We start from the raw sequence: 26,620 nt of genomic DNA, 5'->3' as shown, positions 1-26,620 counted from the left end.
CCCCCAAACTGTTGGCACTGACCAGGCTGTGCAATTCCATCTTACCCCAAGACTTAATTACCATTTTAATTAGCAGGGGCTTGAGAATTAATAATCCTTAATCATATGGCTTTGGGAATGAAAATTCATAATCCCTTTAGTCAGTTATGCATTCTGGGTCAGACAGTAGATCAGACTGCAGCCATTGTGAGTGTCTTCATGAACTATTTGCTTAGTCTGCATTTAATTAACCGCACAGACTCCTTGAAAGTTACATCACTTAGGTTGAATGTATTCTGAGTGTTTCATGTGTGTGACATGTCTGGGACGTTGCTCAGATGATGAATGAAGACATCTGCTGTCTAGAGGAGCCAGGTTGTTCTCAGGAAGCCACAAGTCATGTCATTTGTAAGCTATGAAACAGACATGAGCAGAGACGCTGGGTTTCTTAAATAATGTTACTTTTTTATTGCATGTGGCTATTCAGAATCAATACAGTTCTAAAGCAATGCTAATTACACTAAGTTTAAATTATCATTTCTAAGTAGCATCACAATGCAAAGAATATGGAGTATATACAATGGAAGACACAGAAAAAAAAAAGAAAGAAAAAAACAACTCGCTCAGGCATTGAAATATTCAAGCTTTCCATACTGAGAAACAGCATTCGCATAAGAACACTGCTTAAATTACTGTTAGGATTCAACAGCAAAAAAGAACAATGAGGAAAAAAAAGAAAAACACATTTCCATTTAAAAGTTGGCAGAAAAACAGGTGTACAGCAAAAAACTTTCTTAAGGTTTTAAATATATTAACACAGTATTTATACATTTGGTTCCTTTCTGTAAACTAATCTTTAAAAAAGTGTAAATATTGCATATGCCGTTTGTGAATTTGTACCTATTTTTGTAATATCAAGTATCATTCACTGAATTTTATTTATTTTTATGTCATAGCATTATCAAATATCCTCAAAGTGGCATTTATCATACAGTGTACATACTTTTACAAACGTACTGAAGAATTAGAAAAGAAAAGTGCCAGGCCAAAGTTCAGCCTTTGGCAAGTACCTTCATTAGTGCTTTAGTTGTTTGGGGGAAATTCATTCAAACATGTACCATATATATATATCTATATACAAAAAGACATAAGTTATCATCTTTAACTTAAAAACGTCAGTTGCAATCTCTTTATACACTATGTACAGCTTTCTAGGCAACATTTTCATATACTTAAGTCAAGTTGTGTGTGTATGTTGTACTTTGTTTAACTTGCTTGCGTATGACTCTGCCTCTATTGGTGGATGTTTAGGCCATGCGTTTGGTCTCCTGCGGAGATCACCAGAATACTCTACATTCAAAAGTGTCTTGTGTTACAATCTAAGGAGTTTGTAAGTGCAAGACAAAGCATTGGTTCTGACGAGTCTATCCCTGTCTGACGGTAGGGAGCAGCATTAATGGTGTCAGGCCTTCTGAGACATCCCTGAAACTATCACTCTCTCTTGAGCCGACGGGTGCGGGTGTAAGGCAAAGGGAAGCCTGTGTGTTCAGAGCAGTGAGAGAGGGCAAGTCAGCAGAGGCTTTTGGGCTGTTAAAGACAGTGAGTTAAAGTGTGCTAGCGTGCCTAGGCTTGAGGTGAGGAACTCCTCTCTCTGACCTGAGGCGCATGACATCATTCATCTAGCGTACCGTAAGGGTTGTGTGTTAATCGCATGTGGCTTTGTTCCAAAACTGATAACTCCTCTGCTCTGGAAGCCTGCTTTGCATATGTGCGAGGTGGTGGGCAGGCGGCCACCCATCCGGTCCTTTACCAGCTCCTATAAATAGTATTATATTAAAATCCTTTAAATATCTGTGTAGAATGCAAAATAACATTAATAGATCTTTGATTGCAGCGCAAGACCTTCCTCCGCTGCAGTACAAGACATTCATTACCATGGCAAACAGTAATCTTTGATACTCTCATGAGTGTATGCAGGTCCTCCAGAAAACACTGTGTGACAGTACAGTCAGTAAGGCTTTGGATTGGTGGTTTTTTTTGTTTTTTGTTTTTTAAGAAAACATTCATTTTTAAAAAATAAATTAATTTCTCAATATATATTCTTTTTGTAAGTCATGACCTGGCTCGTTCTGAGGTAGGTTTTTTTTTTTCCGATTTCCAATTGTTGAGTAAATTTCTGTAATGCCACCTGTGTGCAGTGTTGCGAACACACGCACGCATGCACGCCGTAAATGCAAGGGGTAAATAAATAAGCGACGTGTGTATTCGTGCGTGTGCGGATCTGATGTCTCTCCTCGTGTTTGGTTCACAGGTTTTGGTGGTGGGTGGGGGGGGGTTCGGTTGTTGGGGGACACTGGCCACTCGAAGTCCAGAGCTCGTAACAAACCAGTGAAAAGGGTCCATAACACAAAAAACTGAGGGAAGGAATTGTAGTGCGTAACAGATGGACAGGAAGTCCCGCCTTTGTGTCTTTGAGTCAACGTCATGCCTCGAGCTGTGGTCAAGTGTCCGTGTTGCTGTGACGACAGCCATTCCAATGGATTCGGGAGGTCAAGGATCAGCAAAGAGCTGAAGAAGCAGCAGCAACGTGGTCCATCTGTCCACATGAGCGCCTCCTCTTCTCCTCTCGATGGAGATGAAGGAGCTTTAATGAAGAGACTGGCTCTGTTTAGTCTGCAAGACATAAGAGAGAGAGAGAGAGAAAGAAGCACATTAATGCAATGACTATAAATATCCAGACAGAGAAAGCACACGAACCAATAAAACACAATGTTCCTTGAGATCAACACGGTCACGCTGTTGTCACATAACACAACAGCCTTTTAAGGGCATTCACTACTGTTTCTGCATTTTTCTGAAATACTATCATATTTCTCTGTGCCTTGTCTGCAAAATCTTCCCTTTTTCAAAGAGTGATGTGTGTTTTGCCATGACCATCCGTATGTGATTTATACATGAGGAATGAAGCAGACTAGTGGGGGGATAAAAGGTCACATGCTCCCCCTCTCTCATTCTCTCCTTTACCAAGTAAGGAATGTGCACTCTTTCGCTACGAGCAACAGAAGTAGCAGGTGCTCAGAGACAGACGAAGGAAACACTCGCTGACATTTAGCACCATGCAGCTGACGGAAAGAGCACAAAAATACAACACATCCACTACCATGCCACACAGCCTTAAATGTTCAGCAACATCCATGTAAAATGTCATTTAATATTTAAATATTTAAACGTTGAATTTCTTGTTCTAAAGGTACAGTTCCAACATGGGTCTTTATAGACACAATGTAATTTTAGAAAAGTTCATAAACACAGGTTTCTCCTGGTTAACTGTGCATGAGACATGTAGTGAGATATGAAACAACAGTTTGTGTGTGCACATTACAAAAATGATAAAATAATTAAAACATCTATACAATTCTTGCCAATGCAAGAATCCATCCTGTGTGAATGCTCTCGTAAGAGAGAGAAAAAATGCTTGAATTGTAAATATCAGTGTCATCTGACAGTTTGCTTCTCTCTTGCTGCTGTCTGGGTTCTGTTTACAAGACTAAATCGCTATCCTGACCTCTCACCCGTTGTACTTGTTTTTGAGGTTTCATTTGCATGTAGGCCTCGCACTGGGCGGAAGTCTCTGCAAACACAAACTCCTCATGGGCCTGTCCTGCCTGGCCGTACTCTGGCACCGCCCACTCTCCCCCCCTTCCGATCTCCTCCTCCTGCTTTTCATCCGCCTAGAACAAGAGGTGGTTTCATAGAGCGAGACTCACTCTCTTACACACACTTAACAAACCCTTGATTCACGGCCATCGGCTATACGGCACGCCATAATCGCTCCCATTATCTGGACTGCCCGCACACATTCCGAACACTTCCGCATGTGAGCCTGATATCAAAACAGCCACTCCAACAGGGATGGAAGCAATTCCCATGAACGGCAGTAGAGCTGTATTCTCTCACGGAGAGCTGGGTAAAGTCAGGGAGGAGGGGCCAGCGAGAGGTCAATCGTTTTCACGGTCGTAAAGAGCCTCATCTTTTCCTGCTCTTTGATACCTCCCTCTGTGTGGTATTACTAGGTATTACTCTTCTAGTTAAGTGCTGACAGAACTGTTTGCTCATGGCCAACTAGTGAAGACAGAGAAAAAGTGAAAGAGAGGAACAGTAGGTGCTTTCCTGTTGTCCTTTCAACTTTACAGACTGTGGGAAAAACAGCAGAAAACATGTTTACGCCGCTGCATCACCCTAAAGGTAAAAAAAAAAAAAAAAAAAAAAACACTACACAAAAAAAAAAAAAATTCACAACTGACCATCAGTGATAAAAACTATATCTACAACAGTAAAAATGGCAAACAACAACACTAAAAATAGTTAAACCTACTGGTTCCAGCCCTGGCTTCTGATTGGCCAATGCACTGAATGCATCATCTACTTGTTTAAACTTCTACTCTGAAAAGACTCTGTTGTCCTATTAAGTAGTCCAATTCATAAACAAATGATTCTTATAAACTGATTATTTTTAGTCAATCAAAAACTGATCAGATTTTGGTTCTGCTGATTATTATCTTCATTAAATAAACTGCAACCAAACCAGGGTGTGTTTCCCAAAAGCATTGTTAGCCAACTATGGTCACAAGTTCCATCGTTACCAAAATGGTTCAATTCAGTGTGTCCCAAAACCATAGTTCAAACGAGCATTCGCAAACAGCGTCGCAAACATATGTGGCTGGAACTACAGCTCTCGACCTGTGGTTAGAAGCCTAGTTTCTTGTTTGTAAGACATATGGGCTACAAAAAATAGTAAATTAGTCATCAGGTGCTATGTTCAATACAGCAGCATCTTAGAGATCTCGAATCAATTAAATAGCAGAAGTTACTATTCCACCACATGCATGTGATGTCATTAACAATGGCCCTACATTGCTGAACTAATGTGGTTCAAAGGACAGAGATGCGACCGTGTTCGGGAAACTTTAGTGACTTTAGTTTGTTTCCACAATAATGCATTGTACTATGGTGGTTAATCAGCGAGTTATGTCATTGTATGTGAAATGCACCCCTGCATAGTTTGGGTCCTGTTCATTATTTATTTATTTGTTAATTTATCATGTTATATTATGTTATAAAGTCAGAAGCTTCACTCTGTTATCTAGGTTTTTAAAAAGTTTGCCCTAATGGAGGCTATAATGTGTGTCCAGCTTCTAGTTGCCCATAAATGGATAATGACATTATATGACCTAACCTACTTTACTGTCACCACTGAGTGCTTCAGAGACACCACCTCTAAAACAACGGCACTATATTGAAAACAGAAACATCAGTGTAACCTCTTACATGACAGCGCAGTGGAAACCTTGATGTGAACTTGAGCTTGGCTGCTCGTATCCATACTCTCAGAGTACCATGTCGGGTGGTCTGCTTTCATCATGTGTATAAATAGTCTCAAAACAGACAAGAGATCTCTTTCCCTCTCTCACTGATTCTCACATTCACACTGATGCCACAGGGCTGGAGTCATGTGAGTCTGTGTGTGTGTGGAGGTCAGAGAGGCAGCTTGAATTTCACACAGCTAATTAAGCAAGAGGAAGCTTTGCTATTCCATGGATGTCCCATTCTGATCCGGAAAGGCAGAAAAAAAAACGCACCAATGAACGAGGGGAAAGAAAGAGCCATGAGGTCATGGGACAAGCACTCAACAGAGACGCAGACAGATGAATGGACAGAGGGAGGAACTCATTATATTTTATCTGTCTTATTCAGTGTGTCCTACAGTAATCAACAGCACCACATAAAAATAAATTAGATTTTACTTGAGCTATGCTATATTATAGTCGAAGAGTGTTATCTTAGCAAACACTATTATAGTTTTTCTTAATATTTAGATTTCACTGTTATATTTTCATTTTTATTATTTTTAAATATATGTATTTTTAGCTTTTCAGATTTATTTTTTATTTCAGCTTTAGGCTTAGTAATTTTAGTACTTTAACTTATTTATTTTTTTATTAGTTGACAATGCAACATTTCTAAATTTTGTTCAAGTCAAGTTTTTTTTTTTTCTTTTAATTATTTTATTTTAAATTAATAGTTAATAACAATACTGATTCGGACTGATGAACAAATTACTCATTTGAGCTGGAAATACTATTGCTTAACTGAATGAACTGATGTGACTGATGAAAGTATGGATTTATATTAAGTAAAGACACTTTGTTTAATTAAGATTAATCAAATTAAGTATCAAAATCAGATCATTACATAGCTAAATTTAATAATTATAAAACATTAAAAAACACCAAAAACAGAATTCTGCAAGATATGCAGATGAATGCTGGATCTTACAGCTGAACGAGTAAATAAAAATCAAATCAACAAATATAAAAGCTAAATGTAATTATGCTCAAATTCTATTATCAGTAAGAGCAGATGGAAACCAGAAGTAGGAGGTCTTGTTGGACCCTCTGACCTCAAATTCCCTCCCATCTCCCATCTCTCTCCCTCTTGTTTTGTCTCTCAGAGTGATCTCTCAACTTATAAACATCTTCAGATCTACATAGCTGAGTGCAACATATTGCTTCCTAAACACATTCATGACATTGAAACTTCCCTGTGTCTGTGTGAGAAATCGGCGTAGGTATTTAAAGCAGCTGTAATCCGGACCCCGCTGGTTCAAGTCAACAGCCTGTGAACCCGCTGCCCCCATACCCCAAAAACTATGTCCGCTTCACACACACATTTGCCCTGCGACTTATTTTTTATTTATTTCACACAGGTTAAATTTAGCCCCCTGTAGCCAGGCCGGGAACAGTCTCACACACATAAAACACACAACTGTTCTCCCACACAAGGCATACAGTAGTGAGAAAAGCAGCTGAGTGATTGACTGTACTGTAAACATGTGCTAGTGTTACTAATTTATTTATCTACGCCAGTCTCATATATCATAGATGGGAGGGGGGGGTTATCAGTTTTACCCCGTAGGGCAGAAATAATGTTTCTGATCATCTTCACTCAGCAGGATCTTCCAGTGTCGCTCCCTTTAGGGATGTTCACACTGTCAGCAATTTGCAGTCATTCATTTTTAGTGAGAGTTAAAGGTAGCAAGTGACACACAAAATAAAATTTAAGGCATTCACTCATTAAAATGTGGATGTCTGTTTAACAAAACATTACAAAGTATGTGGACTACTGTACAAGTTTAGAAACGATTTGTTAACACATCTATGAAAGATTCTCAGCTCAATGTCAACCTGCAACAGTCTGGACATCAGATCACCTGCTATGGGAAGAGAGGCAGAGAGATGTCTGGGCAAAAGGTTATACTGTATGCTGTGTGCAAATGTCACAGTCTAATCTCATAACACTAGAGCCAACTAAGCCAACAAAGCTCAGCGGTCGTATGGAAATAATCGCCAGCCATGAATAAGAAAGTGTGTGCATAAGGATATGTGAGCTCAGCAGATCTCACAGTCATTCCCTTTTAAACAAATCCAAAAAGCAGCAGCAAAGATAATGCCCAAGGAGCCATTTAAATTCATTTGATGACTGTGAAGCATCACTATATATTCTGCTCCCCCTGCCACACACACTCAGATCACTTAGCTCAGCAGGGGAGAAAAGGAGTATTCATTCAGAATCAGGCCACATGCCATGCAATTATTCCCACACATGGCACGTGCTCTTAAAGAGCGTCCTATGCAGATTTCAAATGATATTTTCCAGCCACATCCCACTCATCGCCACATGCTAAACGCACACACACACACACACACTAATATACAGATGTTAAATGTATAGGATGTTAACAAAGTACTGTATGTTAAATGTTATATACTTTACACGCATATACAGAAATGGTGGAGGGTGATGAATGTACTGTATCTTTTGATCCAAGAAGTCAAGGACAGAGGTAATGAAAGTACATTTAGATGCATACCCTCCCAAGAAAAACAGAAGGGGTACAAGTTGAAGGTATTATTTGTGAGTAAATCTCACAAAACATGAGAAATTCACATAATAAATAAATTTTTTGTAGTGGTGATTATTATGTATCGGGGTCTTTTTATATTAGAATAAAATGACAGCAGTACAACAGATATTACTGTCATAGCATGTTATTTTTTTCCATATTGGGGGAGAAGGTATTTGTCATAGCATTGCAAAAAATAAAAAATAAATAAATAAATAAATAAAAAATAATAATATTAAAATAAATAAATATAATAAAATAGTCCTATATTTCTTTAAGCTATTATATTGATTGCGAGGGGAAACAACAAGGAGATGGCAGGTTTCGTGAATATCACCCATGCGTATGTGTGTGTGTGAATGCCGTTAACTTGGTCACCAAATAAAGCTTTTCAACAATGTCTAATCTGTGGCAGCATGTAATCCGCCTTATCTGTGCTGCTTAAAGAAGGGAGCAGTGAGAGCATTTAACAGAACATCTTGGATGAGTTTAACACTATAAATCTGCTACAATAGCAGGTACTTACAGAGTCGTCAACAACAACAAGACTAAAGCCCGAGACACACTGCATGATTTTCGCTGTCCCAGACAAAAGATTGGCATCGTGAAACATTTGTGGCGATTTTTTGTGATCGTGGCTCCTAATTGGTGGTCCTGTGTCATACAGTGAGAGAGGTTCAAAGACAGTCGTTGTCACAGACTTGCGACCAAAGATAGCCTACGATAATTTTCTGGCAGTGTCAGAAATTCAGCATGTTCATCGCACAGTGTGTTTGCAGTTATGACCCACGTTTACTGACCAGCCAGTAAAAAAATTACATGAAATCAACGCGACTTGACACTGAAACATAAAACTGCTTACCTTAAGCTCTTATTTCTTCATGATTCATTATGCTCTTTTTGTTTACCACTAGCGCATGCTAATGACGTTTTATACTTCTATAGAAACGTACGTCGTAGCCTACGAGTCAATAGGTGTCATCATCGTACAGTCTACATGCATGTCATACCCAAGTTTACTAGATCCATGTCGCACAGTGTGACCAGCGATGATCTTTTAGGATTGCTAAAATCGTGCAGTGTGTAGAAGGCTTAACAGGTGAAGGAGGACATGAAGAGAGAGAAAGAACTGGGCTGCAGATTCACAGTGATGATTGGTGATCGACAGAGAAAGGAAGAAATTAAAAGAATCCCTCAAATATGAAAATAATGAGAGGAGATATTAAACAACAATGTTAGAATGATGTTGGACTAGGATTCAAAGGAATAGGTGTGTGTTGTGATGGGGGATGGTCGTCTGAGTCTGTTCTCTAGAAATAAAAGCAGGAAAATTGATAGACACAATCTCTCTTTCACTGCTGCACTTTTCAAGTCTATCAAAGCAGAAAGGGGCGGGACTCGGTGTGTCTGCAACAAAAAAAGAGATTTCACTTTTATTTCAAGCTTGTGCCAAATGTTTTCACTGGTTATCTGACTGTATCTCCTGTATCTCTCTCTGAGCTGTTGTGTGGGGCAGCAGATGGTCGCTAATCATTAGTGTATTGTCAGGGCTCTGATGGGCCCGATAATAACCACTGTGCACTGCTTGGAATGGCAGGTGCATGACCCTGGCCCCCACCATCTGCTGGCCCGGCCCCTCACACACACTATTCTCAGGGGGAGGCTTCTCTGGAAGCCCACTCGCAGACACACTCAGCTCTCTGAGATGAGTTCTTGGGATGTCCTAATGGTAAATCTTTAATAAAACAATGTTTACTCTCTCCGCTAGCCTTATTATTATGAAGGGAGAAATGGAAAGAATACAATCTAAGGAAAAGCTTCAATGCCCACAGCACTCTCAATGCTGATCTCTATAGCTCTCTATATCCAAGGCCAGGTCAGAGGTAACCAATTTGACATATTTTAACGTTCAATGACAGATATGAAAAACACTGAAATAAATACGCCAGAGCGTGACAAAAACCAATCAGTCCTAACAAAATGAAGTGTCGTCATAAACCAGAGTCAAACATCCGGCACACTATGTAAATATTTAGTTGTGTTTGTCAAAGTATGCGTCTGCTTCCCATTCACAAACATACTATTCAAATCAGTGTGTAAATGTGACGGGAGGAGGGAAGGAGTGGAATGTGGCATTACAGACGCTGGCGTAGTAAACAGAGCACAGCCTATCCTTGCTCTCATCTCTGCTCAATGGATCACGTACTGGAGCAAGTTCCTATCAGGAAGACTATCAGGTCATTTTACACAAATAAGAGCTCTGTTCTGTCTCTGTGGCTCATCTTTTGTTTTGGTGGAATGTTGTCAGTGGCCAATCACAGGGCAGGATGGCTGAGTTCTAGCAAGTGTGTGTCGATGTTTGTGTGAGTTTTCTTTGTGGTCTCCTCCCACTGTTCTAGAGCTTCCGTGACCTGCGGCTACGTATTTCTGCTCTGTCCACTTGTGGCAGTAAACAGAGAACTGCAGAAACACCTGCTCCGCCAGCACATACACACACACACACACACACACACACACACCCTAGAGATCATAATTGAGCTTCTGATGTGTGCTTCTGCTTCTAGACTCTTTTGTGAAGTGTCATTCATCAGACAAGTCGCTCTGTTCTTCAAGTGCAATCTTTCACCTTGATATTTTGTCTCAGTACAATGTAGAGTACTCTTTTTAACACTTATATACATACTTAATGCATTCCCAGTCATACAAAGTTACGCTCGACAAGAACAACACCTCCTATCTTGCAACTCATTTCAATGCGCAAGTCTACATGAGTTTATATCTGTCTATCAGCCCACATGTTTATCTCTGAGCTACACAAACAACTTTGTTTTTCAAGTCGTGCTGAAAAACAAAAGGTGGATCGTTCCTTAAAAGAAACCCGGCAGGTCGGAAAAACAAGCCAACGTTAACCTCTCTGAACGACCTTTGCACACGTTCTGCATTCCAGCCCTGAAACCCTCTACCTGAAAATGGATAAACAACTGACTCACATGTTTTTATCTGAGCTACTGTTCACTGACACAATAACTTATTCTGATTCAGAGAATGTGTCAAGGTATGATGCAAATATTGGGAATGATTCCTCTTTTGCTGGATTATTGAAATGCGGATATGAGCTCGCTCTCTTTATCTTTTACATCCTCTTAACCTCACCGCATCCCACAGAGTCATCACGCTATTGTCAACAAAATGAACATTTCCACTAATAAGCAATCCAGTACAGAGAAAGAAACCCTTTAACTGAGCTGTTTTCATCCTAAACACTCTGCAGGCACGAATGAAGCGATCAGTCTCTATGAATAAAAACTGCGCCACAGCTTTTAAAGAGGCTTTTCCATCATTCTGACACTCAAGTTGCTCAATTAGCTCTCTCACATAAGAGGGAAATCTGTCATGTGCTATGTTCATCTGGTGCACGAGTAATATGCTGTTGTTATTTTAGCAAAAATAAACGGTCATGTCATATTTTGGCACATTAATACAGCTAAATAATCATTCTGAATAAACTATTCAGAGCATAGTAATATGAAAGGAATGACTGTGACAACATTAACTAATGAAGGTAGTGAGCTTGCACATCACCAATTATGAATTCACAAAGCTTACCTTTTACTGTTGTTGCCGTCTCCTTAAACCCAAGGCTGGCATACGGACTGGCATGTATTCCATTGATGCCCTCTTTACAGCAGCTGGCAGCTTTGAACCGGACAAGAGAATCACAGCTGGCAAGTCCTCCATCCATCAAGTTTAAGGCAATGTAGTTAAGTCCATTTTGAAAGCCAGCTGACGTCTCCCTGCACATGGGACTGTTATACTCTTCATCCGATCCTTCGCTGTTCCTCACAGAAACAGACACGTTCTCCACAGAGGCCGAACCGTGCCGCCTGGCGTCGTGTGCGAATGAAGGAAAAACTGCTGTTACGGTGGTGGTTGAGGAGAATGTCTCTGAACTGTGCCGCCTGCGCCCCTGGGGGTCGGCACGAATCACCTTGGCCCCCCGGTCAGGGTCCACCAAGGCCAAAGTGGTGCCACGCAGCAGAAAAGCCTCAACGGCAGGCACTTCCACAGCCTCTTCCACGGTCAGCCTCTGCTTACAGGAGGATGGGCTGATGGTCTGCCCACCTTCTGAGGGCTGCAAGACAGGCTGCGGAGGGGAAGCGGGCACGCCGAACGTCATCTCTGTGTAATCATCTTTAGCTTTGTCGACCGGGCCCACCGGTTCCACCTGTGCAGTGAGGTGGTACCTCTCATCTTCCTCCTCTTCCTCAGGGTGGGCGGGGCAGGATGTGAGCTCTGGAAGGGGCTCCAAACAATCAGATGGAGCAGCGTTTCCAGATTTGGGTGACTGCAAACTCACATCAATGTTCATATAATCAGAGATGGGGGACGTCCTGTGATCGGCGCAGGATCCAAGGGATGAGGCTGGGCTCTCGGAGGAAACAGTGGAGGGTGGAGTGCAACTTTCAGCAACATGTCCAAAGTCTATGTTTATGTACTCGCCAGGGCTTTTTGGCTCGGAGGGGAGGGGATGCTCATTCATGCTAGGTAATGTCCGGCACGTGTCCAAGGAGAGGCGGGTTGGCCGGCTGATCCTGTGCCGGAGGATGAGGCTGTCTGTGCGGCTTTGTCTTAGAGGAGATGGGGATGCTGTGTTTACAGATTCCTCTATTATCCTGTGACTTTGAGGATTCATGACAACATACTGATCATTGTCCGCATCCTTTAGCATCTGTTGGGGCTTATAACAGCGGGGCAAAGAGTTAAACGAGTGAAGTTGTCGGAGACAGGGAGACTGCTCCATACCCACAGGGCTCAGGTAGTAGTCTGGTGGCGTGACCGAATCTGCAGGCGACATGTTGAGGTACTCACCGTTCGTCAGTTTCCCATCCGTGCTGTCTATGGAAAACTTAGAGCCGCACAGCATCCTCATGTAGCCACTGTCATCCAGAGAACAGCTGCTGGGGGAATTGGTTTTGTAACCATTAGCTATAGTGAGGGGGTGCGTCCTGGGGTTGATTATCTGCTTCGGAGCAGAAACGCACATTGGGCTCATAGGCATGTAGTTGTCAGCCTTCCCCCCTTGTGGAGCCACACCTGGCGTCATTGGCATGTAGCCATCATCGCCCAGATTACTGCTGGAACTTTTCAGTAATGATCCGATTTCGATGTCCCCGTAATCCTCGGGGTATGTGACTTTTGGGGATGCGTTGTGAGAGCTGCGCCCCGAATGGCCTCCAGTTGTGTAAGTGGCTCTCATGAGCGTGTACTCGTCCAGTGAAGCTGAGGACACTTGTGATTGCACCCTCTTCTGGTAAGGCATGGTGAGGGAGTGTGTCCTCTTCCTGTAGGCATTCTCCAGATCTCCTCTGCTTTCCTCAACTGCTGCCCGGATGCTTCTCCGTCCACAGCTATTGGGCCTCTCCATGATCATATATCCGTGCAGGTCGCTGGGGGGGGTGTCAGTGAGTGACTCAGGTGTGTAGCTTCGGTTCGCTGCTAAAAGTTGCCGTATATCACCTGGGCTGGAGCCACACTCATCGCAGGAGATAAAGCCAGCATCGCTGGGGGAGCCCGAAATGGAAGCAGTGCAGCTGGAGGGGCGAGGTCCACCTTCTATGTTATTGCCACAGGACATGCTGACAGGGCTGGCAGCCGAGGGAGGGGAGTGAGACACAGGCATGCACATGGATTTACTATGCTGCAGGGATGACGCCTCAAATGTTCTGCATGGCCGAGCTGTCACTGTGTTGGAGCGGCTCAGGTGCGTCCTGTTCACACCTGGGCTGATGGGTTTGCCGTCGCCCTCGCTTGCCGTGCGAATCCTACAAGACGTCAGTTTCGTCACGGGAGACGTCGCTGCCATGCTGTCGGTGCGGGAGCGCCGTTGCAGCCCGGTTTGACTCGGCGGGAGGTTATTAAAGTGCCGCCTGGTGGGCACAGAGATGGGGTTGCTACCTGAGGACTGGCTTTTGCTGCGCGGGCGAAACTCGGACATCTCTTTCATGGCTTTCATCGCCTCCAAAATAGTCTCGTGAATGTTTTGCGCCACCACCGAGTCGTCCGCCTGCATCCACAACTCGCCGGGTCCGATAGACGCGGACCGGCCCACCTCGATGAAGAAGAAGCTGTCCGAGTGTCCGCATCGGCGGATGTTCATCAGCTGTAAAATCACCGACGCCGCCTCCGTGTTGAGTTTGACGAAGCTGATCGTTCGGCTGGATAAACACAGCCTGTGAACGCCCGTTAAGTTTCTGCTCTGTCCGAGTCCTTTAGATTTCAGATTGACCTGCCAAACCTCCTTGTAAGTGGCGGAGACGGGCGTTATCACGCCGTAGCTCGCCTCATCAAAGCCGACGAGGGATGACGCCGAATTATTCGCGGAGCCGTCGCTCACTTTCCCCTCGTTCATTAAATCCGTTAAGACCGTGTACCAGTCCTCCTGTTCCTGCTCGTTTTCGGCAGCCACGGCAAAATACTCGTCCTTAGTGTAAAGGGCGATCAGGTGTTTGTGTTTGGCATCGGCTCTCTTGTTGATGTTCAGGCACGAGTCCAAAGGTATAACCCGTTTAGCAGCCGACTTGTTTTTCCATTTCTTCTCGCTCTCGTAATACTCCAACCGGGCGCGACAGCCCTCGCTCGGCTCCCTCAGCACAAAAAAACGCTTGTGTCCGTGCTTCTGCTTCTTCAGATAGCCGCATTTCTTAACGTGGTTGTTGTTCTTCACGGTCATATTTGAAATCAGCTGTCCTCCCGTCGGCGGCGGACTCGCCATTCTCATATATGCTGTGAAGAAAAACTCTCACTTTTCCTTAACTTGTGCTGTCAGTCAGTTTTAATCCTGTCAGACTCTCTTATGGACCCGGCTCGGAGTGCGCGTTCGCTGCGTGGAGCGGTTTAACAGTAAATAACACATATCGCTAAGTGACTGGAGTGAAGAGGAAAAACAACATGTGACGTCCTACACATCCAAGCTTTGGTTACAAAAAAAAAAAAAAAACGAAAGAAAAAAATACGCACACACACAGAAACGAGGCGGTGCAACCTTCGGGGGAAGGCGTACCTGTGAATGCTCCCCCTTTTAACAGCTCATTGGGCTCATTGGTGGAAATATATGATTGACAGTAGAGCGAACCAATCACTTTCTACTCCTATTTGCTGCTCCGCCCCCACAGGAGCGACTGAAGCTACAGGAGAATTGTCAGAGGATCGCAACCCACTGTGCGTGCTGCTCGGAAAGCTGCTCAGTATTACGGTTTTATATTTTACTCAAATACGGAATAAAATGACTGTGAATAGTCTATGGTTTAAATGTTCTTGGGTCGTTTTAGGGAACAGCTGGGGTGGTTAAAACGACCAGTAAGTACTGACAGGGGCGCAACTTTTTCTGCATTTTGTAATTTGTTCTTTAATTACATCGGTTTGTGTTCATTTTTTGGATTTTGTAAAATCACAATGTTCTTATGTGTGCTTTTCGGATGAAGATTATGCCTAAAACTTATAGCAAATGTCCTGATTTTATATAAAATGTAGGCTAACATAAACTACTCCCTTTTTATTTTAACTATAGCCTATGCTAATAGTGTGAGTATTATTTTGTACATTTTATTATTGAAATATCAACCCAGATCACGTCAGAAGCATCATCTCTGCTCTGACGCGTCATAAAATTCATACGCAATGCGCTTGTATTCCTATATATTAGGCTACTTCATTCTGTTGACCTCGTTATATTGACGCATTAGGTGCAAGGCGAATCATTTAACTGTGATACTATTAAAAAAATAAATATATAATTTTTAAAAAAAGTTTTTGAGCATCCTCGTTATGTAACGCAACCGGTGCTCTGTATTTACAGAGTCTGAATGCGTCTTGTGTTACGCGACTGCCTCTAGCGTTTCCGAATATATTATGTGTGTGTGTGCGTTCGCCTTCCACTAGAAGATTCTTTCCGGTCATTGCCTTTTCCTCACACTCCTCCTTCACAGTGTAATGTACAATACCCCTCCTACACTGCAAGCGAGCGACGCGACGAAAGACGCTCCCGATATGATGAATGAACTGCAAACACTGCATGCGCACGATAAAGTTAGATTATAGTGCGAGCGTTTTAGTTTTGACGCGTCGGCGTCGCTCAGGGTATCGATCTCATGGTGTATTTATATAACATAAAGGAAGCATTTAAACCCAGAATAGAAGAATGTCAGCGAAACTGTGTCAGTATGGTCATGTGGAAACAGCAGAGCATCAATTCTGCTCTAGTTTTGGGTGGGTATCAGTGATGACGCTGTGATGCAGGTCTGTTGAGGATTGAGTACGTCAGTGACTGGCTATGTACGTAAAAAGAGAGATGCTTATACCCCTGAACTGTACTGTCTGACTGTGCGTTACACACATCTCCCCGGGGAAAAAAAAAACCGGGAAATTAGACTCTATAATTATTATAAAAAAGAAAAAGGCATTTCTCTATCATGTCTGTTTTGAGTGAAATGTATTGACTATAGGCTAATGCATTGTGCTCTTAACTTTCACACTGAAAAGACAACGTGTGGAGTTCTTAATATGTATATAATCTATATTAAATAACCTATGTGTATTGTATATAAGACCATTATGTGTGTAATATATAAAACTAGCTTGTACTGTCTTCTGCAGATCATTAAAGTAAACCTTAATATGGGCAGTGTGTTTGTCTCGTCTAATTAATTCTTGATTGTCATTTTACTCATGATCATGGCCTTGAAAAAGTTCCCAGAGGAATTCAAGACCTTTCCTTCCTCAAGTGCAGAGTTTTTGCTGTCTCAGCTTTCTAGATCGCCTCCTTATTCGGTGGCAAGGTCAGTTATACATATCTGTGAAAGGGTCAATCAGGGCAACAATCCACTGATTTTACCACTGAAATGAAATCAAAATACCTTTCTTACTGCTTCTGTCCTCTGCCTGTGAATAACTCGATTCAACAGCTCAGTGCTAAGAGTCACTGGCCCAGTAACGTCATTAATGTCACTGATATTCACACTCTCACCCTCAATAATAAGCAAATGATAAGCTTGAGTGAACCAGGTATGTATGTCATGTTAGACCTGCTAGAATTAATTGAGTATACTATTATAATTATAACCCTACCCCCATTTGTACAATGCAAAGCAGCTGTTCATAAACAAAGCTAGCAGCTCAATACAGTCATATTTTGGGTTATATTTATCTCCAGTTATCTGACTTAAAGGTTTTTGTCATTGTGTAAAGATACAGACATTTATTACATTTAAGGTCCACATATTTCAAATAAGACAATACAGGTAAATATGCACTTAAGCACTAATTAAGTGAGTCAAAAAATCTTTTTTAAAATCCATTATTGTACCGTTAAACTAAAATCCATTTAATTATAAATACCATGCTATTAAGTGGCCAAAAACATTTAGTTCAACTTTTAAAGTATATTATTTCCCTAATAATAAGGGAAATAAAAGGATGCTTAAGTGTACTGTAGATATTTTTCACCAGGATAGACTGGTAAAATAGTTAAAGTCTGGCCTAAACAGCCTCTGATTAATAAAAATGTTTGTTTTAGTTTCTAGGATCCAATGTTCCTTATTCAGTGTTTGCAGTAACTTGAGAAGAACCCCTGATGGGCTTAGTGTTGAAAAAAATTGAAGCCTAACTTGGCAGGCTGGCCATTGTGAACAATAGAGGCACTTGTCACATTCATTTGTCTGTTATTAAGTGGGAAACGTGCCTACACAGTTCTGCAATAATAAGGCATTGCACAAATGTAGAAGAGGCGGAAACATTCAAAATGTGAAACATACAGTATAATGGGATCAAATTCAGTCTGGATGTTTTTAAATGACAACATGTATGAAGTATGGAGCATAAACACTTCTCCTGGCATTACCCTGAGTGACACAATGACCTGTGGTGGAGGAGCACACATAATGCTTTCCCTCCCTCCTTCTCTCCAGCCCTGTCTGTTTGTGTGGGAAGATGAGAGAATGTGTGTGTGTGTGTGTGTGTGTGTGTGTGTGTGTGTGTGTGTGTGTGTGTGTGTGTGTGTGTGTGTTTATGTGTGTGTTTATCCATAAAGTTTTCTTGAGTAAAATGCAAATCAAGGCTTCATAAAATTCCAATAAGATGCATGGTTCTTCTGCATTATGCATGTTCACAAACATGCCAAGCAGTTTAGATTTAAAGATACACAAGCACGTGCAAACACACACGCACACACATTCGACATAAGGCCCATCTCAGGTCCATCTGCTCTTACTGATCATTTCAGGTTCAATTTTAAAGCATGCATATGTATCAGCTTGAAATTTACACACTGTGATCCATTAATTTACTACTTAATTAAATGCCCATCAAACTCCTATTTACGAGGGTGTAAAGTTGATTGTTCTGAAATGCTGCCATGAGACTCTCTTTTCTATTTACAATTAAACTACAGGTGTGACATGACTGAGACACTAAAATTGTAAGTGAAACATATGACAATGTTGAGTTCTGGGAACATGCATATATTTTCTGAATGGGGCACAAGCTATCAAATGAAGAAGAAGAAAAAAAAAAACATTTAATTAATATTTCCATAATTTTACAGGATGAGCTTTTTATAGCGATGTTGATGTATCGTTGTAAACATTTTACCTTTACACTTCATTCCCTCTCTGACTGCTTGCAGTAAAATATGAGCCGTGTGTGTGTACTGGAGTACTAGATTCAAAAATCACAGATCCTGATACAATATCTGAGTAGCAAACTTTTTTTTGTGAGGGAAAAATATGCTTTTAATAATTCGATGCTGGATTCATCACAGGGTTAGTTCCCCCATGCCATGTTTCTTGGTGGAAAGTCATGATATAGCTGCAAAAGATTTCTTCACTGAAAAACATTTGATGGTGTGACTTTTAACTCAGCAATTGCTAGTAAACTGTACAAAATTGGCAAAGATCATATTGTATTAAAAGTGAAATTTTTAAATATAAATAGCATTTCCTTGTAAAACATACTCCAATAATCTCCATACAAACTTCACATAAATGTTTTTTTTTTTTTTTTTTAACAGTATATGCTGTACATACAACCAATCAAACAATTATGATATATCATAACGTCTCACATAGCAGTGCTCATTCAGAAGCTCTTCTCCTCAGACCGCAGATATTGTTAAAAAACAAACACACAGTAAATAGATCCCGTTTTTTGATGGATTGCTGTTGGGTTGTCCCATGTCAGGACCACATAGCTCTAAAAATCAGCATGCCCATGATTTGACTATTGGACAAGCCCACAAACCTTTGCATTCAGTCAGTTAACAATTCATTTAAAATTTGATCTTATTTGATTATTTTGCTCCAGTGTGAATGTGTTGTACATATTCCGCTAGTCCGAGAGAGAGAGAGAGAGAGAGAAGAGCAAGGTTATAACCATTTGACAGTTTCAACTCCTCCCTCACACTAACTTTTTCCTCTGTATCATGACATTTACATTTGGCAAACACTTTTATCCAAATATAAAAACTTACTCTACATTGTATTCAACTTATGGGAATCAAATCTATGACCTTCCTTCACACTATGGGCCATGAGCTACTGTACAGGAATGCACAACGATCCAAAGCCTTTTCAGAATCCCCATAAATAAATTTCCAGTTAATTGTTAATAATATGACAATTGGTAATCTACAATAATCTTGATACTCTTGATCAATCTAAAATACTTGATTAGTCCATAAGGTACTTTGTTCAAAACTGACATTTTACAGGTTTTCATTTACAGATTTACATTTATGCATTTGGGAGACACTTTTATCCAAAGCAACTTACAGTGCATTGTGGGTATACAATATATCAGTTCATGCATTCCTCAGGAATCAAACCCATGACCTTAGCATTGATAGTGCCATGCTTTGCTTTTAGAACTACAGGAGATATCCCAATTACTCCACATGCACTCATTCTCCCAGACATGTATCCCAAATTAAGCTTTTAAATTATTTAGTTTCTTTTCCTTTTTTTTTTTTTTCTTCTTCTCATCAGGCCATATCCTGCTATGCATTATGGCGAAAACAACAAAGAGCTCAATTCATGATCATGTAATATGAATTTGATTCAATTACACAGCTGTTAAAGCATTCAGTATCTGTCCTCTCTCATCAGACATTCTCTCAGTGGCGTCAATATTCATGCCCCATTACAGAGATACGCAATTCTAGAGATGTATAGGTTTAATAAACATGATGAATTCTGTTAGAGGTCATTTGTGTTGTTTGGGGGGAAAATACGGAACAGAAAAAATAACAGAATAACAGCTTTCAGTTTGATTTTGCCGTTTGATGCTGATGCATAGTGTGTTAAAATGTTTTTGTTCTTATGCCTTCAGTTTTGTAGTTGAATATTGTTCTACGAGATTGACTGTGTATTTATTTATTTAAACATTTTGGGGGATCCCAGAGAACCCAGATTCTTTTGGAGCAAATAATAAAATCAAATACAAATACTTTTTTTTATTAATTTGTTCCCCTATTGACTTATTATTGGAGCTTTAACATATTCATAAGCTTCACTCACTAACGCCTGACTCTCAATTAAAGCAAGCAGAAAATGGTTAAACAGAAGGCAATTTAATATGATATGCACCACTATTTCTCACTTGTTTTTGTTAAATATAGTAAAGTTTGACAATAAAAGTTTGACTTCAAGAAGATAAAGTGCTCCACAGTTTTACATTCGCAGTCCCATCCTTTTTTTGTTGGTGGTGGTGAAAGAGATTGAACTCTGATTCCGTCTCAACTTTCTTCCTCGTTTGTGGGGGTGGATCTGTGCACCTGCCTCTCTCCTCCACACAGTCCCACATCCTCTTCCACCTCTGCATCCCACTCAGTCCAGGGATGACGAGAGGATGAATCATTCAGTCAGCCAAAGAAAGCAACGAGAGAGCTGGAGTAAAGCAGAGATCATTGATTTCAATCGTCAGACTTAATCTCAGTGCAGCACAGATACACATGCTGTTTTTGGGCTGTTTGCATGAGTGGGATGTGCGTGTATGTCTTATAGAGACAGGAAGAAAAGGATGAAAAAGAGAAGGAAGGAAATGTGAAAGGGCCGGAAGTCGATTAATCTGGCAGCCTGCGCGTCATGTCACTGATGATAAAATTGTTGACACCATTTAGCGAGATGATTAATATGAAATATAATATCTGTAAAATACACATCGTTCATGATTATGAAGTCCAAAGTTCTACAAAGGACTTTTTCATCAATAAACAAGCATGTATTGAATGCTAATTTGGTGGCCTGGAGGTAATTTCTGTGAAGTGATAGAATGGCATTTGGGGTTAAACAAACACTGTTCGCTATTATTCTCCTTGTGTCCTTTGCCTGCAATTATCTTCCTTTTCCCCCGAGGTCTTCATGGCAATGAAAGCAATAGATCAAAAGCATTGATGTGGGAGTCACATGTCCAAAGACAATGCATAATTATGAAAAATGACAAATTGCAAGTTGACGGAGCCCATGTACAGTATGTGGGGCTCTGGCACATTTTATTTCTTTTTTTTTCTGGCCAATAGATGTACTTTAAATATATGCTCTATGTATGTAAACATTAAAGGGGTCATAAACTAGCTTTTTCGTACTGTTTTCATGATTTTTTTGTACTGTTATCAATATTTTTAAAAACAAAAACATAATTTAGAAGTAATAAGTTATTTTCTCTCCTCTCTGAATATGAAAAATATGAATATGAAAAATATGAAATATATTTCCGTCCTGTTTTTAACCCCCCCTTCAGAACGCTCTATCTAAAAGGGAAATACCCACTGCTATGACTGGCTTGTAGTTGTGTATGTTTGACAGTACATTCCTCATAGATGGATGCTGCTGTGATTTAGATCAAAAACACATAAAGAACTCAATACTTATCAAATGATCTGAAAGTAGAGACAAAGCAATAGAGACCATGTAATGAAATCATTACTCACTTGTATTACTGTCGGGTCCAATATAGTCGGCCTAGCATCATCTTTTAGTTTCAATGTTTTTTGAAAATCCTGCATCGAATTGTGCCTTGTTTGTAAACAGATCCATGGTAAAATGAAGTGAACAAAGGGCCGAGTTCTTACTGACACTGTCTGGAACTTCATTAAAAATAAAGTTCATCCACTCTTTCCTAACGTTACGATTAGAAGGAAGGCGACACAATGACTGATTTTCCACAACTTGGCACTGCACAGTGTCTTGTCTTCGGAGCCATCTTACATGCATGAATCAGTGGGCGGGGCTCAACAGGCAGTGATGTAGAAGCAGGCGTTGACCTTCTGCTGAGGAGGCTGTGGTTATCTACACTATTACATCATAGACTAGAACATTCCACAAGCTGTCGTTTTGGCAGACTGTCTTCAATATAAGCTGTTTTTAGACTAAAAAGAAAGTTTTGAGATCTGAAACTTACAAGATATTTTTATAGTACAATGACTTCTTATAGATCAAGGGAATTTTGGTCTCTCAGTTCATGACCCCTTTAAAGCTGATAAAAATGACATTTTTTTATCTTTAGAAAATATGAAACATATTTCAAATGTGTTTCAGAGGAAATATTATAGTACCCTACATTAAGACTAAATGCATATATATATATATATATATATATATATATATATATATATATATATATATATATATATATATATATATATATATATATATATGCACTTAGTCTAAATGTAGGGTACTATAATATTGCCTCTAAAACACATTTGATATATTCAACACTTTACAATAAGGTGTCATTTGTTTACAATAGTTAATGTATTAACTAACATGAATAAACAATGAACAATATATTTATTACACTGTTTATTAATCTTTATTAATGTTTGTTAATTATTTCATATTAATATTTAGTTAGCTCATTGTTTGTTCATGTTAGTTCACAGTGCATTAACCAATGTTAACAATCACAACTTGGGATTTTAATAATACATTAGTACTGTATGCTGAAATTAACATTACCTAAGATTAATAAAAGTTGTAGAAGTATTGTTAACTCATGTTAACTAATGAATATATATTTTATTAAGACACTCTGCACACTTCTGACACATCTGTCAGTAAACCCTCAGGGGCAATTTGCTATAAGAATGATTTGTGTCCGCTAATACAGGATGATTTATTTGCATGTGTTGTCTGTGTTGTTTTAACACCTCATTCACTAAAGTAATTATGCAAATAACATAACGACACGAACACACCCAAAACAAGCATTTTGTGCTTAAAGCAATTTGCACACAGCAATTCCCTACCTTGCATCAGTTCTGATTGTTGAAACTGTTTACACATGCATAGATTGTCTGGTTTTCACAGGCTTATCAAAAGTGCAGTGCTGCTTTGCATTTAAGCGCATTTTCAATGTAAAATTTCCTGAATAACCTGAACTGCAGATTGCTCCTTGTTTAACACAGTGTAAGAGTCTTAATGACAACAGGCTGCAGTTAAAATATTGTAGAGCAGGCATATTATTGTTATTTGCAACCAGGGGAGTGGAATAGTGGAACAGTTTAGAGAGAAACAATGAAGAAAAAAAACAAACTAACTAACTAAATAAATAAATACAGTACTATAGTGATTTAACAAAATGTAATAATATAATATAATAGAAATTATTTTTATTTTTGTTCCATATTTAATTTACACATATACAGTACAGATTGAAAACCCCTGTTGTATAATAGAGGAATGAAGTGGGGCCAGGAGACAGTGGACAGGGGATGGGACGGAGTAGCTGTATGACGAGGAGCCTTGTTAAGGACCTACCCTCATCTAGATTTCATGCTTAGCTTACCTCATGAATAAAACTCAGTTTGCATCAGTGTTCTAATATGAAAATGAACACCAGACATGAATAAAACACATTCAACATGAGATATTTTCTTTGAGACAAGCCTCATGGGTTAGGATGAATCGGTTGCTTGACATTTCAGTGATAATATCTTTCACATATCATTCGCTAGAGCAGGGGTTGACAACATTAGACACTTGTGCCATCTGCAAATTATTTGTTTGTAAGTGCTCAAAACAAAAATGCATTTATAACCAACTGGATAAAATAAATAAATAAATAAATTTATAGTTCAGCCATAAAACTCTAGATAATGCAGGCTGACGGTATTAACGTAACTGATGATATTCATAGCGTTAAACGACTTGGCATAAGCTGATTGGTTCATGTTGCATATGCAGCCAATGAGCTTGCTACTTTACATTTTAAATGACTGGTTAGCATTCACTTGAACATTTGCAGTGTGCTTTCAGAGTTCCTCTGAAAACCACTACCTTCCCATGCTCCACATGTACAGATCTTCTAAAGGTTTGTTTATATGCTTTTTGTACAGCAGCAGTATGTCTTAAATACTTCCAGCACCATAATGTGTATGTATTGACAGTAGCAATAATCTACAACTACAGCAATAACCAACAGCAGCAGCAGCGTAGTAGATCTATTCCGCCAAGACCAAATACATTAACATTGTCATATCCATTGCCATGCTAAAATCTTCAGAGAGTTGTCATGATTGAAATAATTATAATAAATAAAATAAAACAAACTGTAAAACAAAAATCAGCAAACATTACAAAACAAAACATTAAGGTATGCTTATTTTTATTACATGCCAAATTAATCAAAGGTAACAGTAAACATTCAGTCAGAAATTTACAAGTTTCATTCATGAGTCCAACAAATAGAGAAGAAGAATTAAAGGGGTCATATGATGCGATTTAAATGTTTCCTTTCTCTTCGGAGTGTTACAAGCTCTTGGTGCATAAAGAAAATCTGTAAAGTTGCAAAGACTAAAGTCTCAAATCCAAAGAGATATTCTTTATCAAAGTTAAGAGTCAACCACGCCCCCCTAAAACAGCTCGTTCTAACACGCCCCCACATCTCTATATCACTATGTGGGAAAATTTGCATAACACCACCCAAATGTTCACCCAAAGAAAGAAGGCATAACCTTTGATTCTCACTGTTGCCGTCAGTGCCATGTCGTGGAGAAATCAGTGGTTAAGTTGTATTTACAGCACTGTTACAAAACAGTTCAACCCAAATATTTGAGTGTGTGCTGCGCATTTTATGGAGGATGAGGACTGTTTCCTGAACCTGAAGACTAGCCTACAATGTGTCTGTGGCAGAAAGGCTGTTTCTATAAAGCTGGTCAGTTCAAACTTTGCAAGGACAGTCTGGCGCTTTTGACTCACAGCCTGTAAGTACGTTTTTTATATTTAAATAATTTGCCACTGATGATTCAAATGTGAGTTTTGAGCAGTAGAGTAGGCTTTTTGTTTGTTGTTTCTCTGATCACAAATTCAGACAAGGTTTTATGTTTACGCAGTACTATACACAATGCAATGCATAAAATATATAAGTCATTATAATCAGTATTTATGTCCCACTCGTTTGTAATTTTTATTGGTTTTGTCTCGTCTAGTGATGTCCGGATCGTGAACGAATCTTTCTATTTAACCACCAAATCGAACTGAATCGTTTGAAATGGTTTGTGTCTCCAGTACGCACTAATCCACAAATTACTTAAGTTATTTGGTTTATAAACGTGCCTGACACTCCCTCTGACACAAAATAAACCAATATCCCGAGTTATTCAGTTACTCCTAACAGTACATTGACTGAACTGCTAAAAGAGAACCGATGATGGGATGTGCATGAGCAGAGCAGCTGGACTGAGTCTCGTCCTGCTGGGAGACGGCATCACAGTATGTTAAGGGGGGTAACAATTTCGTCACACGCTTGAGGCATTCAGCCAATCACAGTGCACTGGATAGCTGGCCAATCAGATCAAACCTAGCTTTTTTAGAACGATGAGCTTTTTATAAATCAACGCGTTTCAGAAAGGCGGGGCATAGAGAAACAATAATGTACATTATATGGAAAATAATGTTTGTTTGTTTTTTAACCTTAAACAGCATAAACACATTGTATTACACCAAATACACAAAATAATGTTCTTTTTAGCAACGCCATATGACCCCTTTAAATTCTTCACTGTTTGATGGAGTTGTGACTAAATCTTGCAAATTTCATGACAAAAATGACCCATTCTCTGTGCTAGAATCTGTATGGTTTTGTATAAAATGGCCCTGTTGAGAAGTGGAGAACTGAGATTGAGGTAAATATGGATGAAACCACCTCTGGATCTACTGTAATGTATCCTACACTGGCCCAGATTTCAGGGTCCTCTAGAAGGCCACACTAACTCATCTTCTAGCATCTACTCACACAGCACATTCAGTATCGGCTTCTAATAAAGGTAAGGGTTCTTTTGTATATTTCACCTTTAGCGTGTCCGTCGTGGGAATAACTGTATGAACCTAATGCCTCATAATTCAAGAGGTGGAGCAAATGTGATGCTGGACTATATTGATCATGTGAATATGGGTCAGCACTGATGCAATGGGGCCACTGCAATGAACGAGGGCCAACTTTTGCATCTAGATGAGTAGGCGGAAGTCAAGCAGGTTAGATGAAACAAACTGCTTCATAAAACAGTAAGTATATAAATGCTCCATTGTTTCTGCTCATCATGACATCAATCTTCTAAAGGGCTGCATTGATCAGCAGCTGACCTCGTATGAAGGCATGGCAAGATAAACCAGCTTATATCGTTTCTAT

At 39.9% G+C, this 26,620-nt stretch overlaps 1 protein-coding gene and 1 long non-coding RNA gene across 2 annotated transcripts; both read right to left on the bottom strand.

Moving 5' to 3' along the window:
• Positions 1–423: 423 nt before the first annotated feature.
• Positions 424–14,913, bottom strand: LOC109096616 (insulin receptor substrate 2-like). The gene is made up of 2 exons (XM_019110235.2): positions 11,549–14,913; positions 424–2,652 (listed from the first exon to the last, which is right to left on the bottom strand). Exons 1-2 carry the CDS (start codon positions 14,718–14,720, stop codon positions 2,648–2,650), a joined length of 3,177 nt encoding a protein of 1,058 aa, XP_018965780.2. The 5' UTR covers positions 14,721–14,913; the 3' UTR covers positions 424–2,647.
• A 5,632-nt stretch (positions 14,914–20,545) lies between these two features.
• On the bottom strand, positions 20,546–22,279 carry LOC122138445. The gene is made up of 2 exons (XR_006155567.1): positions 21,921–22,279; positions 20,546–20,877 (listed from the first exon to the last, which is right to left on the bottom strand). It is a non-coding gene; the product is annotated as an uncharacterized LOC122138445 (long non-coding RNA).
• Positions 22,280–26,620: the final 4,341 nt, after the last annotated feature.

The sequence above is a fragment of the Cyprinus carpio genome, chromosome B9 (genome assembly GCF_018340385.1).
Source record: "Cyprinus carpio isolate SPL01 chromosome B9, ASM1834038v1, whole genome shotgun sequence".
Lineage (NCBI taxonomy): Eukaryota > Metazoa > Chordata > Actinopteri > Cypriniformes > Cyprinidae > Cyprinus > Cyprinus carpio.
The sequence above is the reverse complement of the archived record's forward strand: the minus strand, read 5'-3'. Positions and strand labels throughout refer to the sequence as shown.